Raw genomic sequence first — 15,836 nt, 5'->3', positions numbered from 1 at the left:
TACATCTTCGGCACAATTATAGATTAATTTCATTAGTTTCAATGTTTTTTAAACACAATTATGTGTAAGTCATTAATTTTGACCTTCACAAAATGAAGAAAAAAAAAAAACTCCCACATAAAGCAACAACCTTTCATTGTCTAGTGACTAATGTTGTCATGTAATTAAACCATAACCCCCATTAAATTAAATATAGAAAAATTTTAAACTTTATTATTCCATTCTCCATTTAATTTCTAATTAATTGATGGGTCTTAAGAAAAATTACAAAATTAAACATGGGGGTAAGAAGGTAAACAAACATTTTAAGGGGTATAATGATCCATGCACTATTCATAAGAACAATCTCCTACTTTTTATAAAATAGGGATTAAATTTACGTTTTACACTTGGTAATTTTGAACTATGACCATTTATATTTTTAATTCTCAACGGCTAAGTATCATAAAAAGCTTAGATTAAAAAAATACCAACAAGATCCTAACAAGATTTTCATAGAGTATGATTTTCTCTTACGTATAATATCAATGACAGTCATAGTGAAGTTATACAAGTATAAATGGGTCTGAATCCTCTATCCACTATTGTATCCCACTTCATGTCCCACTCAATTTAATTGGTGTACATCATTTTAAATATCAATATTCTTTTTTTAATTTTAATAGCACAAAAAAAAAACAATATTACATAATTTATATTCTAGTCCTTATCTCTCTCTCTCCCTTTTTTTTTTTCGTTCTCTTGTATGCAATAACATTTAATTCAACCATTTCAACCTCATTATTTTTCTTTCTTTATACAACATTTATAACTCTACAACACATTATTATCTTCAAAGTTACTTCTAGAGTAACTGACCACATCATCATCATCATCATTCAATTGCTCATGATCTTCAAAAAATAGTCTGCAATTAGTTTGAAATGACCCAATTTCTTTATCAAAATAATAATTCTGTACCACCAAAAATCACATATAAAACTCAATAAAAATACATGTATCAAAGACCTAAACAACTATGTAGTTTTATCATTCTGACAATGTTATATCTTATACTAAAAGTAATTATCAATATATACTCTAATAGCTCCCTATGACAAAAAACAAAGCATATGCATATAGTATTTCAAAGATACCTAATTCAATAAGAATTAAACTCAACCAAAAAAAAGTTTCATACCTCATATGGTAAATTGTCAAAATCATTCGTCAATACTTCTCGTGGAGTATCCTTTAAAGTGAAATTGTAGTGCTTTAATATTTATGGATGCAATTAGAGAAAAAATGAATTGAGGTAACTAAAAAAAGAATTAGGGTTCTTGTAGAGTTAAGGAGGTAGTATACAGAAGGAGAAAAAAAAATTAAAAAAAGGTTGAATTAAATGTAATTGTATACAAGAGAAAAAAAAAATAAGAAGAAGAACTAGCTAGAATATAAATTATGTAAAATATATTTAATTTTATTTGCTATTAAAAATTAAATAAAGAATATTAATATTTTTAATGATGTGGACCTATTAAATTGAATGGGGCATAAAATGGGAGATAGAGGATTTGCACCCAGTATAAATAATCAATTTTTTTTTTATAAAAAAAATAAAAATAAAATAAAATAGTGGGGGTTAAAATAATGGTCATATCTATATTTTTTACCTATTTTAAAACAGGAATATTTACAATAATTCTAGAGTGCCATGTGGCATTTTCCTTAATATTCTATTTTTTGAAAAAAAAATTATTAATTTTTTTTTACAAGACATAACTTTTAAAAAATAAAAGGCATAACTTCCATTTTCAGTTTTTTTTTTTTTTTAAGGAGTTACTACATTGTAGATTTCCAATTTTCATTCCAAATAATAATCCTCATTTTCCAATTTGGAAATCTCTTCCTTCCCTCTTCCCTCTTGCCTCTTGCCTCTTGCCCTCCCCTTTCTCTTTCTCTTCAATAATTCTATAATTTCGATCAAACCACATGATACATTCTAAATTACTATTCCTTGTAAAGCGTTTAAGGCGATTCCATAGTTTCATAAAACAATTGCGACAAAGTTCCTGTTCAACTTATTTGTCAAAGTAAAGGTTATCTGTTTTTTGTTGTTGTTGTTATATGATTTAACAAATGCAATTTAGATACCAAATATAAATTAAATTTGAATCAGACAGATTTGTTGGTTTTAAGTTTGGGTCTTTAAAATATATGGTTCACAGATGCTATTGTTGCATTGAAAATTTTATTTGTGGTCATCACTTAGTGTACTCATACTTTTTTAATGGATGATTCTGTTTGCAGTATTAATCATACTTTCGGATGGAATTATTTTGTTCAACAAATTGTATTTTATGCTTAAATGGATTCTTTTATTCAAGTATTGAACATATCGCTGTTGAAAGTTCCATATTTTTAAAGTTTTGGTTCACTTATCAATTAATTTATATTGCATTTTGAAATATAATCAATTATCATTGGTTTTATTTGTTTTTGTTTTTCGTTTTACTGTTTTTTTTTTTTTGTTACAATTTGCTTGCTTTTGGTTTTTTAGGTTTATATTGCATTTTTTATTTTGATGTCAAATATCTTCATTAATCAAGCCAATTTTAAAACTATAGTTAATTAGTAACTTGTAATTTGATGCTTGATATAGGGTGTATCAATTAATGGTTATGAGAATTTTGATTAATTTTTATATAAGTTTTGTTTATATGAATTGAGTTTAAATATCTATAAAAGTATTTGGCATTATAATGGATTTAGAGTGTTGTAAGTATTTCTTTGAAAAGAGATGTTCAATTATTATGAAACAAGCATATAAAACAAGCATTTCCCATATTAATATAATCCGCATATGGTTTTGTTTCATTTCGCAACCAGTGGGTTTTTAAATTTAACACTACTATTAAAATATTTTCTACTATTCTAATATAAAATTGAAATACTAAGCAAAAATACAAATACAAAAACAATTATTATAATATATTAAACCGTCGTGCATCGCACGGGTTTAAGATTAGTTACCCGTAAGAACAAAAATGGCCATACTAGGCTATTAGTATTTTAAAAATGGAATAATAGGCGATATGAATACGTGGATCTTGCGAAGACTTTGGGCGGATAAGGGCATCCAAAAAAGGACTAATTTGGCCACATTTAATTTATGTTTCCTAGTAGGTCTGAATTTTGATGTTTATTAAATAACCTAATTTTTATTGAGGATAATCACGTTTGCACATTGTGAGGTTAAGACTCAAGAGAATGAAGTTGTGTAAATGACTCCATTTCTGTGAAATTGGATCTTTATTGGCCCACAAGTTAGAAGTGGATCTTATCTAATGCAGAATTCAATGCTGGACTTCAATTCTAGAAGGTGAATGGTAGCCATTAACTAGACATAATCAAATACTACATGTGAAATATTTCTCAACCTTTTAAAAAGTTTGATATAACTCTTATGAATAATGTTAGGACAATTATACCCTTTAAAATGTTTATCTATATAGGGAATTGCTAGAATGAGAAATAAGAAAATGAGAAAACCACTAATCTCTTGACACATTATCTTGGTTTAAAATTCAAATTCCCTCTTGTTTTTTTATTCTTAACTTTCTCATATTTTGACAATGAAATGTGTTAGGATATTATTAGTTTTCTCATTTCTCATTCTAACAAATCCCTACAATACCTTTTAAAAAGTTTGAGGTACTCTTATGAATAGTGTTTGAACAATTATATCCTCTAAAATGTTTATTTGATTATTTACCCTTATTAATGTTATTTATTCCCTCTATTTTAAATATTTGCTTCACTTTTCATTTTTGACCGTTTTTAATTACTTGCTTCATTTTCTCTCTCAACTAGTGGACCCAATATAAATAATATTTTACTAAATTCAAATTCTCTCTCCTCCAATTCTCTCAATTACTTTTGTTTTTTATAATTTTTTTATTCTTCCACCAATCCCATTACCTCCATATTTTATTAATTCTCCTAAAACTCCGCGCATGGAGAAATGGAGCAAAAAAAAAAAACAGAGGGAGTATCTTTTTTTAATTAACTCTTAAGAATAGTGTGTGGACATTTATACCCCTAAAACTATTTGCTTATATACTTTCCCTTGTTAATGCTACCAACATCTAAAGTTATGACATAAGGTTAAACCGAAATACCTTTTCGGACATAGCTAGCTATAATATATAAAGTTATGACATAAGGTCAAACTGAAATACCTTTCCGGACGTGGCTAGCTATGGCGCGCATGCGCATGTTGGCCGCCCTAGTTTTAGTAAAAATTGGAAAGATTAATCCTAACTTTCAACAAGCTTTAAAAAATAGTTTCAACTTTTGATTATTTTGTAATAATCTCAACTTATGCATGTATTTTACTAAAATAATCCGAATTTTTAATTTTGTTATACACAACCATCCCAAAAGGGATAACCAAAAGCAACAAAATAAAACTTCGGATTATTTTGAGAAGATTGCCTTTAAAATCAGGATTATTTCAGAACAATGAAATGTTGGGATAATGAGAAGATGATCAAAAGTTGAGATTATTCATGTCAATTTTTCTTATTTTTTTTAAGAAGTGAAATGTTTTTTTGTTTTTTTTTTTAATTTTTTTAAGAAGTGAAATCTTTATTTTAAGTTTAATTTAATTAATTAATTAATTTTTATTTATTAATTTTATTTATTTAATTTGAGTAGGAAGAGGCAAATAGTAGAAATGATATAAACCTTAGGGTTTTTTTATGAACAGTAATGGCTATTCTAATCAAAAACCATGAGATGAGGTACAATTCCATTCTATTAGATAATAGATATTCTTTCATTAAAAAAAAAAATAACAAAAGGCTTCCATTCATTCATTTCATTACGAATGAACAATTGTAAACAATCAAACATAGTAACAAGGAATATTATTTTATTCCGATCCATTCGTCTTAGTTGTGTAATTTTCAAACATCAACTTAATTTTTTTATTTTTTTTTTATTCATTTGTATATAAAAATATTTGAACTTAAATGTAGCTTTGGAAAATGTATAAAAAGCAAAACACGAAAAAAAAAACGAGGTTATTAGGTAAAAATCAAATTTAATCACTATAACACATTCAAACTATAGTAAAATCGTTCATAATACTGTATTTTGTACCTTAAATAAACCAAATCTCTTTTTCAACACAGTGATTTTTCAAGGACATCAAAACCCAATATCTCTAAATCAATTTGTAATTTCTCCAATTATAGGTAATCTGCTGTTGTAAAAAAAATAAATAAATAAAATAAAATAAAAATTATTGGTAACCTTGATAGCCCACATTTCCAACATAGAAAAAGAGAGACATGTGGCTTAACAAGAGACGAACCAATGATTTGTTTCATCAATTTAAAAATACTTACGAGAGTGAGGTATAGCTCAAGTGGTTAGAGCTTTCCTCCTGATTTCAGGAGATCCTGGGATTGATTCTCACCCCCGTCCATTGTAGCTCTCTAAACACCTAAAAAAAAACTTTACTCCCTCCATTTTTAAATACTTGTTCCATTTCTCTTGAGCACGTATGCCGAAGCATTTTTATTAAAAAATAAGGCATGTACTTAGTATTAATCCAACCCCAAAAAAAACAAATAATAAATAAATTAAACCACAATAAAATTGAACCACCCAGAACCACCACCCACGCCACCCAAAACCACCCACCTTTCGAACCCAAAACCACCACCGACGAACCCTGAACCACTAGCCACAAACCCAGAAGTCAGAACCCACGAACGAACACACCCACCACCGTGAACCCACAAACCCATGAATCCAGAATCATCAGCTAGAAACCCAGAACCCATAGGCGAACACACCCACCACCGTGAACCCACAAACCGAAACCACCTAACCCACGGACCCACCTAGACCTACGAACCCATACCCAAGAAGCCGAGACCCTCGCACCAACACCCAGACTGGACGCACTAACCCAAAACCCCACACCACAAAACCGAGATCATTTCTCCAGATCTGAAATTGAGTGTCTTTTTACTTCAATTCATGAGAAGTGGTTGAAGGAGGAGAGAGAAAGTTAATGGGGAAGAGGATGAAGATGGAGAAATTAGATAATGGAGGAGAGAAAAAGATAACGGGGAAGAGGAAGAAGATGATGAAGAAGGAGAAAGAAAGAAAATGGGGAAGATGAAGAGATGAATATGGAGAAATTGATGATTATTGAAAGATAAAACTAGTTTTTGGCCCGGGCAATGCCCCGGGTCATTAAATGTATATTATAAATGAGGTTTTATAACGAAAATCATGTTATAAAATACAAAAAAAAGATTAAATTAGTTACATTTGCTGTAAATAAAGGAGTAGTCTAGTACAAATAGTATACACATATTTAAGTAAGATCAAAAAGATAATCTCACAAATAATGGAACAATATTGGTGTGTTGTGATGCAAATCACTAACTTGAATTTCGACACAACTAAGGTGCTCAATTATATTCGTCGGCACATTCCCTAAGGTTAACACACCACTTCCACACAAAGACACTTTTGGGTGGAAGGTTTGAGTCAAGTAACTTATGCCCAATGAAAATGTGTTTAGAATATTGTGATTGATGTATTTTTCAAGTGTAAAAATCAGGGAAAAAAAAATAAAGGCTTCTTCTATTTATAAAGAAACATGAAAGAACATAGAAGAAGAATCCCAAGCATCAAGGGAGGTGAATAATCACCTTAAACATCCTCTTAAATGGGGGGTTATGAGAGTTACTTATCAAGAGAATAACAGTGGTGATTAATCACCTTAAACATCCTCTTAAATTGGGGGTTATAAGAATTACTCGAGAAATTAAGTGAGGGAATCCAAAGATCAAACCGTTGGAGTCCAACGGGCCAACACGCGTCCGATCGGACGGTTGGATTTGATGCCTTGAATTCCCTTATTTTATTCCAATTCAACAACATTTACTTCAGTACTCGTACTATTTAAATTTATTTTTCCAATCATTATTGAACATCAAAATATATTATCCAATATTTAGTATTTAAAATTATTAATTTGCTTCGTTCGACTTCAAGTTTATGAATATGATTAACTATTTTTAACAAAACATTGCAGATATAAGATGTGTCATTGGAGTAGTGGTACTCGTACAATTTAAATATATTTTTTAAATCATTATTGAACATCAAAATATATTATCCAATATCTAGTATATAAAATTATTAATTTGCTTCGTTCGACTTCTGATCAAGTTTATGAATATGATTAACTCTTTTTAACAAAACATTGTAGATATGAGATGTGTCATTGGAGTAGTGGTTGAAGTTAAAGTACTACATCCGTTAAATATTAGTTGCAACTTTGGGGTATTATTTGTGAGATATAAAATATTTCAAAGTTGCAACTAATATTTAACGGATGTAGTATAATATAAGCATAAGGTCATAGGTTTGAACATTAAGGCTAACAATTCATTTTTTTTAATGAATTATAGTAATTGTATGACATGACGCCCCATCATTTGCTTAGTCATGATGACACGTGGCGGGCTCATGTCTTCCCATATATATATATATATATATATATATATATATATATAAGTTTAATTAGATTAGATTAGTTTAGTTTTTAATCAATTATGTTATAAGTATGTAATTGATGTTATAAAGTTTTAAGTAAGGGTATTTTTGTAATTCATTAAAAAATTACTAAAAATGGAAGATTTGAAAATGTTGCAAATAATAGTTAATTAGTTAGTACCTTTTTTGATGAATGTTACAAATAATAGTTAATGGAGGTAATAGATATTTTACCATGACTGTACAACACAAATACACAACACATCATCAACCTAATTATTTACAAATTTTTTTAATCAAATACTCCGTAGTAATAAAACATAAAAACAAAATTAAAAATCCGTCAAAATGAAAAGTAGGACCACGATGTGTAAACGCAAAACACACGCACAACTTGAAAAACACATCACCCCGAATCTAAGCCTCCCTCTCGCATTCTAACACGCTTCCACCACCCACCACCCATTTTGTCAATTTTGCCGTTTACTTATTCACTATTTTTATTAATTAACCAACAATTTTAATTAGTATTACATCTTCCCCATAAATTAATCAACTTTTCTTTCTATAATAAAAGTTCGGTTTTTTCTGACATTTTTTCTGCCTTCCATTGACTCTCTCTTTCTCTTTCTCTCTCTCTCTCTCTTCAAAATCAAAGCTTTTCATCAATGGATTCTGAGTTTTGGACCACCCGTTTAGCCGCTGCAAAGCGGCAGTTTAATATGCAACACCACCATAATCACCAACTTCATCATAACTCTTCTCATCTTGGTTTGTTTCTTTCTTTTTTTTTAATTATTTTGTTGTTTCCTGTTTTTCAGATCTGAAAAAATGTTGCTTGAATTTTTTTTGTTGTTAATTTGGTTGATGGTTTCTGGGTTATTGTTGATTAATGATTTGGTGAAATGGGTATGTTTTAGATCGGTTGAATATGGATGATTTTGAGATGGAAGATGAGATTCGACCTGATATTCCATGCCCGTATTGTTATGAAGAATTTGATATCGGTTCGCTTTGTACCCATTTGGATGATGAACACTCTTGCGAGTCTCGAGCTACCGTATGTTTTCTCTCTCCTCACCTTTTTAATATTAAGTTTAATGAGGTTTTGGTAAAATGGGGTTTTAGATTTGGTTATTGTTATGTGTATATAATGTAAAGATGAAAAGTTGGAAACTTTTAACATTTTGTTTTAAGTTTCTGGATTTTGTGCTTTTTTGAATATTTTTTTCATTGTATTTTGCATTATTGGATTGATTTTGATGGGTTTCTTTTGGCTGCTATGATACAAATGGGATTGATTTTAATGATGTTATGAGAAAATTGTGGGTTGTGATTAATTGTTTATTGTTATTATTATGTTAGAAAGTTTTATGATGGTGGAAATTAGAATATATGTGCACCCACCTGTGGATGTAGATTGATAGAATAGTTTATCAAATGTTTATGATGGAATTAAAAGCGATGATCTATAGGATACGTTGGAGGTCATATGGTCAATGCCCCTTTTGTACATTTTAGGCTTGAGGATTTGTCATTAGGTCGAACCATGTAAGCGGAAGGAGTATGAGCTGTGTTAAACATGGACTTCATAACCACTGATTAATCAGTGATAAGGAGGATTATAATGTGGAAAGCATTTGAGGAAGCTAATTTTTATGTTAAAGTTTGGTACTTTCCAAAGTGTAGTAGTTTGTGCAGTACAATTAATGTTGATTCTAGTAGCAGTTTATGATGGTAACAGTTTGAATTTTGTACCCTGGATTCCTAGTTGTTGATTGAAAATCTTCCTAATGAGAAGTTGAAGACATATAAACTGTTTTGAGTAGGATATGAGTCAACTATTGTGAAGGGATGGATGGATTTTCTTTAATCAAGGGTCTATTATAGAGAAAAGCTGTTATATACTAGAGATAATTGGTTCAAAATATCAAACCAAGTCTACACAACATAGCCTTTTTAAGCTCTTATCCTAAGTCTAATGTGTAACAGCCCACTTGGGTTACTAAGGTGCAAGTCTGTAAAGGTTGTTCTACAAGACTTTCAATGGTCTGCTTTTAATCAATATTGGTGGATGAATGTTCCGTGAAAATGCGCTGTTGCCTGTTGGGGGCCACAGAAATTGATGTTAGTGGCATTACTTGAGGATCTGGAGTAATAAGTTCAGGGAGCCCAATCTTACTTGCTGAAGCTCGAGCACATTTTGATGAAATTACCAATTGTTATTTGGTGGAGTTGCCAAAAAGGTTATTTGTGGTGTTTATTTGTATATCTGTAATTGTTCAAATAGGCTCCTACATGTACGTAGAGAGTCTTGAGTTTTTGGGATGGGCTTGCTTTAGATGAATATAATATGTAACAAATTTGTTGATTGATAGAAAACTTTCAAACAAGCGACAAGCTTGATTGAGAAAAGATAAGCAAGCTCCTCTTAAAATGTGACGTGTGTAATAGACTATTCTTAGGAGGGGTAATTTGGGAAGTCTAATATTATTAGGTTAGAGTCTTTAGCTTTAGTATAAATAGATAGAGGAGGGAAAGTAGAAGGTAGGCAGAGTTTTGGAGTGATTACTTAGGAGAGTTGTGACCTCAAGTCATTATTAGGAGAGTTGTCACTAATATGAGCTTTGTAGGCTAAACCTACTACCTTTTGTAAGAAATCGTTAATCTGTTAATCAAATTTCTAAGCTTTCTTCCTTAAATTTCCTAAAGTATACAAGTCAGATTTGCTAGTCTATAACAACATGTGTTTAATAAAAGTTATTTTATTTTACGGACGGTTCCATTATGACATTCATGTTAGTCGACCCCAAATCATTTTGGGACTAAGGCTTTGTTGTTGTTGTTTTTGGCTCGCTATAGTGTGTTATAAGCTCATGTAGCTTACTATTGGAATACTCTGTACTTCCTAGCTAGAAAGTGTAGTAGCTTTAAAAAATTGATGCGTTGAGCCAAGCTATAATACCTTGTAGCTTAACATTAGGAATGCTCTTAGCTAGTTTGGGCTTTATGCTGCAATATCTTTTGATGACTTCTTTTCATTTCTTGTCCACTTACATGGAACCAATCGAGGGCTTACTACATCAGTACATCTTGTTCTTGGTCTCAACGCTTGTTTTGCAACTTTTTTACTGTAAACTTAGTTATATGCTCCTAATTTGTATTGTGCTCCAAGATAAATTACTTTGTTCCATCAACGCATATATATTTTTTAACAAGAAATTTATGTGTTTGTTTGCCAATTCTTCAGGTTTGCCCAATCTGTTCTGTTAAAGTTACGCGAGATATGCTGAGTCATATCACGTTGCAGCATGCACATTTATTCAAGATCCAAAGACGTCGTAGATTGCGCAAAGTTGCAATTCCAAATAGCCAAGCACTTTCCCTGCTCGGCCGAGACCTTCGTGAAGCTCACCTACAAGTGCTTCTAGGAGGAGGTGGATTTCGATCAAGTAGTACACATGCCTCTAATGCTGCAAATGATCCATTCCTTTCATCACTTATCTTAAACTTTCCTGGATCAGAGGTTGATGAACTTACCAAGTCTGTGGCATCCAGCATTGAGGATACAACTTCGAAAAATACCTCAACAGACCGTTATTGGAAACCAAGGTAGTTGGAATTTTCCGTCTCTGCATTATTATAATTTTGCTGGTCTTTTTCATATTTTTTACCAATTAATTGAGTTGCTTAACTAGAGTTGTTTAAGGTATGTTCATGAGTCATGTATTATTTAGATGCATGTTGTCACCAATATAGTCATATAAAGTCTCTGAAGTATCATAATTAAGCCCTGCAAAAATATCAACCAACATTATCAAATTTGCTTTAGTCCAGTTTAATGATCAATCCTTTACTTTCAATAAATATATGGTGAATTTATATAAGCTTATCTGCAGTGTTTTGGGGGTGAATATTTCTATCTGCATATGCTGATATTGGTTTTACCTAAGAAAAGCAAGATACTGGTATAATCTACTACTATATGGCGGTGATGATCATTAATTACGTTTATGGACAGGAGGGAGGTGTGATGGATATAATCCTCCATTTGTTTCTTTAAAATTTTCAATTGTTTTTTTGTGTATGTGAGGGTGGGTTAATATTGTATCGAATTTCATCATCAAAGAAGAGAGGTGTACCTGTATCGAATTTCATAATCAGGAATTTATGCCACTTGTTTTATTGAATCGTTCATTTGTTTCAGTATTTTTTGAATTATTGTAGTGTCCATTGATAATTGATTCAATGGCAAAATTGACTTCAATAATTCAAAGAAATTGAACGATTCAGTAAAACAAGTGACATAAATTCCTGATTAATACAACGTAGTACGTCTCTCCTAAACTCTTCTTTGATGTTGAGTTTTGATACAACATTGGCCTAGCCTCACATGCACAGAGAATAGTTTATCTATGGACTCAACAAAACAATTGAAAAATATGAGGAAAGAACAATTGACATTTTATGAGGAAACAAAGCAAGTCGATCTAAGTTGTGTGTGGGTATTTGTAAATTGTAATGTATAAAGCATGCAAAAAGAGTTTACACATAAACATGTTTCATGAATGTTATGTTCCCACACCTTGGCTAATATCCCTCTCTTTTTGTATTTTATTGCAGTTTTGATTCTTCATTAAGTTCTGAAGAAAAAGAGAAGAGGATACATCAGGCAGCTGGTAGAGCTGGCTTTGTACAAGATCTGCTTCTCTGCACCCTACTGGGCGATTAGTGAAGTGATAAGTTATCAAAATAAAGGTAACTGAGATTTCAAGTAGCACAATGACTGTATATTGGAGGGATTAATTGCATTACTTCTGCACTTGCTGGCTCCTAGAATCGTCATGTCATGAGATTCTATGCAGTTGCTTAACCGAGCTAGTGCTTACATCAAAACATAAACATCCCTTCAGAAAAAAACAAAATATAAATCTCAGCTACGTTTTGAAGAAACAAGTCTTTCATGGCTATAGTTTCTCCGTTTGCAATTTGCTTTTATTCCTGCCTGCTAGTTTGTGGGTATTAGTGCGGAGGAAGGCTGATATGTACTTGTAAATTTCGAAAGGTGAAACAGTCTTCCTCGTGCGAAATTGGAGGATGTGCCTGCTTGTTTGCGTTGCCCTTTGCTTCCTTGGGAAAAAGAAGGGATCATAGGTTTTACACTTACGCTTGTATAACAATTGCTAATTAACTTGTTCTTTCATCCAGTTATAATAGAAATGTAACTTCAAATTGTTGTATTCTTATCAATTAGACTTTGTTATAGTGCTTATCAAAGCATAACAGTGTAAATCATACATGCTGAAGCATTTCCATTTTGATAGTGTAATTTGAATTAATAATGTGATGACTAAATCTTACGAGTAGTAGAAGTAACATAGTTATGTTTAGAACAATGTGCTATCTAGTCTCAAATGCGATATGGTCAGACTCTTAATGGAAGTTAAAATTATTGTGTTACTGAAAGTTTAAAATGAAAGAATTAGCTGGCTAGAATTCAGTGAATTAGAACTTACTGTATTTCTAAAGGCTTTTATTGACATGAACTTGACTTGACATTACAGGCAAGCTTGTAAAAGTAGTTACCTTTAAAACAAAGGAAGTTGATAGATGTCTCGAAATTTCCTATAAAATGAAAATGTCTAATTGTCTAATTTGTTTAAGTTATAACTAACACATTGATTAAAACATCATAATCATAATGTGTTAATAATTGAGAATATTTCTGTAAATTTAAAACAATACTTCCTCCGTTTCAATAATATTGCAACAATGAAACTTTTGCATTATTTGTTTGACTATATAATATGGTTTATACGTTAAGCAAAATATAGTCATGTGGAATCTCGTTAGATTCGTCTCATAAAATACTTTTACAATATCAACTTTTTATAATTTATACTCTTATACAATTCTAGATATTTAACATATAAAATGTGTTTTAAAATGCATAATTTCATCCATGTTGCAATATTATTGAAAGGAAGGAAGTATATAGTATTCCGTAGAAATTAAAGGAGTTATACCTAATTTCTACTCATTATTTAAATGCGGTTTACATTCATTAAAATATTGAGTGTCCCTATAAGTTAGGTTGATATTTCTAGCAGTGCATTACTCTAGTATAAAAATTATATACTTCGTAGTATTAGATAATCAGAATATAAAATGAGTCAATTTTGCCATTACTGAAGACTTGCAAGAATAACAAACATAATTGGAAAAAAAAAAAATTGGTTAGTAATGTTGGCGGCCGTATATAATTATTGATGGCGGTGAGGGATAAGGACGGTTCGGTGCGGTTATTGTTTGTTTGGCGGCACCGAACATGTTTGCAACTTTTCATGTTTTACAAACTACTCCTTTCAATGGTGGGGGCTGCTATGTGGCTAACTTTGTATTTAGGAAACTTTTTAAAACTCATATCTTTTCTTCTTATAATGTGACTTTTTCATCTTTTCTAAGTTTTGAAAAGAAGTTAATCAAAATATTAAGGAAGATAAATTGACAAAGTAGTAACAATTTGTATACTTTCTCTGCTTATTATTGGTTACATTACTTTAGCTTCGTGTTATTAAAATATTTTAATTACTTTGACTATTTTTTTGATGATTAATACTTCAAGATAAAATCATAATCATGGTATTCATAAAAGCGATTCAAATTTTAGAAGGATATGACCTGAATGTTAGATTTATACTTGTCGTGATGGTGAGTGTGGGTAGCTAGGGCAATAGGGAAGGGTATTCGCACCCTCCCCCAATATATGATTGCATGAATTCTTTGATGAAACATACTTTGTAATTGTTTATGTAAATGTTCGTAAAACATACGTTACTTCAATTCGTGTATAAATTACTCCTTCTATATTAAAATACTGATACAAAGTACAATTTTTAAGACATAATATAACAACAAAAAATCGAAATGAGAACTATCCATGAGGTTCTTTCACTTCTAGCTGAAGAGAGATACCATAGGCTATATGGCGTAGGGTAGAAAATGCACTTCCATTGTATTAATTTAATTGACTCCTTTTTTTTAGGGTTGTTTTTGTATATGAGAAAATGTTGAAATTATGATGTTATAAGTAATTGCATGATATCACTATTCATTTCATAGTTCACATGTTCAAAATCTTGTAATAGCTATGCTTAATTTTTTAATTGAGAAGTTGACATGGACAATGAACATTTGCAAGAGAGGAGAATACTACGTGGCACATAATCTTTCTATGGTACACCTTTTTTTTTTTTTTTTTTTTTTTTTTTTTTTTTTTTTTTTTTTAACTGGCACACGTTAGGTTGTACACAAAGTTTTATACAATTGAAATACGGAAAGTGTTTTGATGTGTTAGTGAATGAAGTTGAAATTAAACATAATGATAAAAGATGAATGAGAGGGTATTGTATGCTTTAAACATGATAATGTATGTGTGAAAATCATGGAAAGAGAGTAAAATTTGAAAATGACCACCTTTAAAAAAAACCACTACTTGTAAATAACTATCTAACTTTTTATTTTATTTTATTTTATTTTATTTTATTTTATTTGCATTTAACCTCCTTTAAAAAGAAAAATTATAATTCGTAGCTTTTACCACCGCATAACGGTTTCTGTTAAAGAAACCGTTAGTGGGGCCTTCATGTAAGGTTTGAGGGTCATTTTGGTCTTAAAATAATCAAATTGAGCTTGGAATCGTAAAAAATGCAACTAAAATGCTCCGTTTTGCTTGCTAAAAAATGTCTTGCTTTGCGTTTTTTATTTAGCCGAGAAAATTGTCCGATTAAGGTTTTAGGGGGTTATTCTGGCCCTAGAGGTACCAAATCAAGTTTTTAAATGTAAAAAACAATAAATAATAGAAATGTCTTGTTTTGCATGCTATGAAACAAAAATCATAATGTGGTGGTAAAAGGTACGAAGTATAATTTTTATTAAAGGTGCGTGGTTAAATACAAGCAAAATTAAGGTGGCTATCTACAAATAGTGATTTTTTAAAGGTGATTATTTTCAAAATCCTAATAATGATTAAAAAAGAATGGTGTATTGAGATAAAAATCCAATAATAAAATATAGCGAGATATTTTCGTAAAAGAAAGTGTTACATTTATTTAGATACTGTCATTTTAAGTAGTTGTAGCCAACTTGTTTATGGTTAATTAATTTCCTCTTTGTTATTTCAAAAAAAAAAAAAAAAAAAAAAAGTCATTTTAAGTTAGTGATGCACTTATATAGATGCGGAGGGAACTGAACATAAACTTCTGATATCC

At 30.5% G+C, this 15,836-nt stretch overlaps 1 protein-coding gene across 1 annotated transcript; it reads left to right on the top strand.

Annotated features, from left to right (window-relative positions):
- Positions 1 to 7,846: 7,846 nt before the first annotated feature.
- LOC110730483 (protein DEHYDRATION-INDUCED 19-like) lies at positions 7,847 to 12,932 on the top strand. Its single transcript, XM_021910278.1, has 4 exons — positions 7,847 to 8,337; positions 8,487 to 8,626; positions 10,817 to 11,178; positions 12,190 to 12,932. Exons 1-4 carry the CDS (start codon positions 8,235 to 8,237, stop codon positions 12,296 to 12,298), a joined length of 714 nt encoding a protein of 237 aa, XP_021765970.1. The 5' UTR covers positions 7,847 to 8,234; the 3' UTR covers positions 12,299 to 12,932.
- Positions 12,933 to 15,836: the final 2,904 nt, after the last annotated feature.

Source organism: Chenopodium quinoa, unplaced genomic scaffold (assembly GCF_001683475.1).
Source record: "Chenopodium quinoa cultivar QQ74 unplaced genomic scaffold, ASM168347v1, whole genome shotgun sequence".
Taxonomy (NCBI): domain Eukaryota; kingdom Viridiplantae; phylum Streptophyta; class Magnoliopsida; order Caryophyllales; family Amaranthaceae; genus Chenopodium; species Chenopodium quinoa.
Note: the sequence above shows the minus strand (reverse complement) of the source record. Positions and strands in the feature narration are given on the sequence as shown.

Coding starts and splice junctions, on each gene's coding strand:
- LOC110730483 (XM_021910278.1), top strand. CDS start 8,235: ATGGATTCTGAGTTTTGGACCACCCGTTTAGCCGCTGCAAAGCGGCAG. Junction 8,338..8,486: donor TCATAACTCTTCTCATCTTG/GTTTGTTTCTTT, acceptor GGTATGTTTTAG/ATCGGTTGAATATGGATGAT. Junction 11,179..12,189: donor GACCGTTATTGGAAACCAAG/GTAGTTGGAATT, acceptor ATTTTATTGCAG/TTTTGATTCTTCATTAAGTT.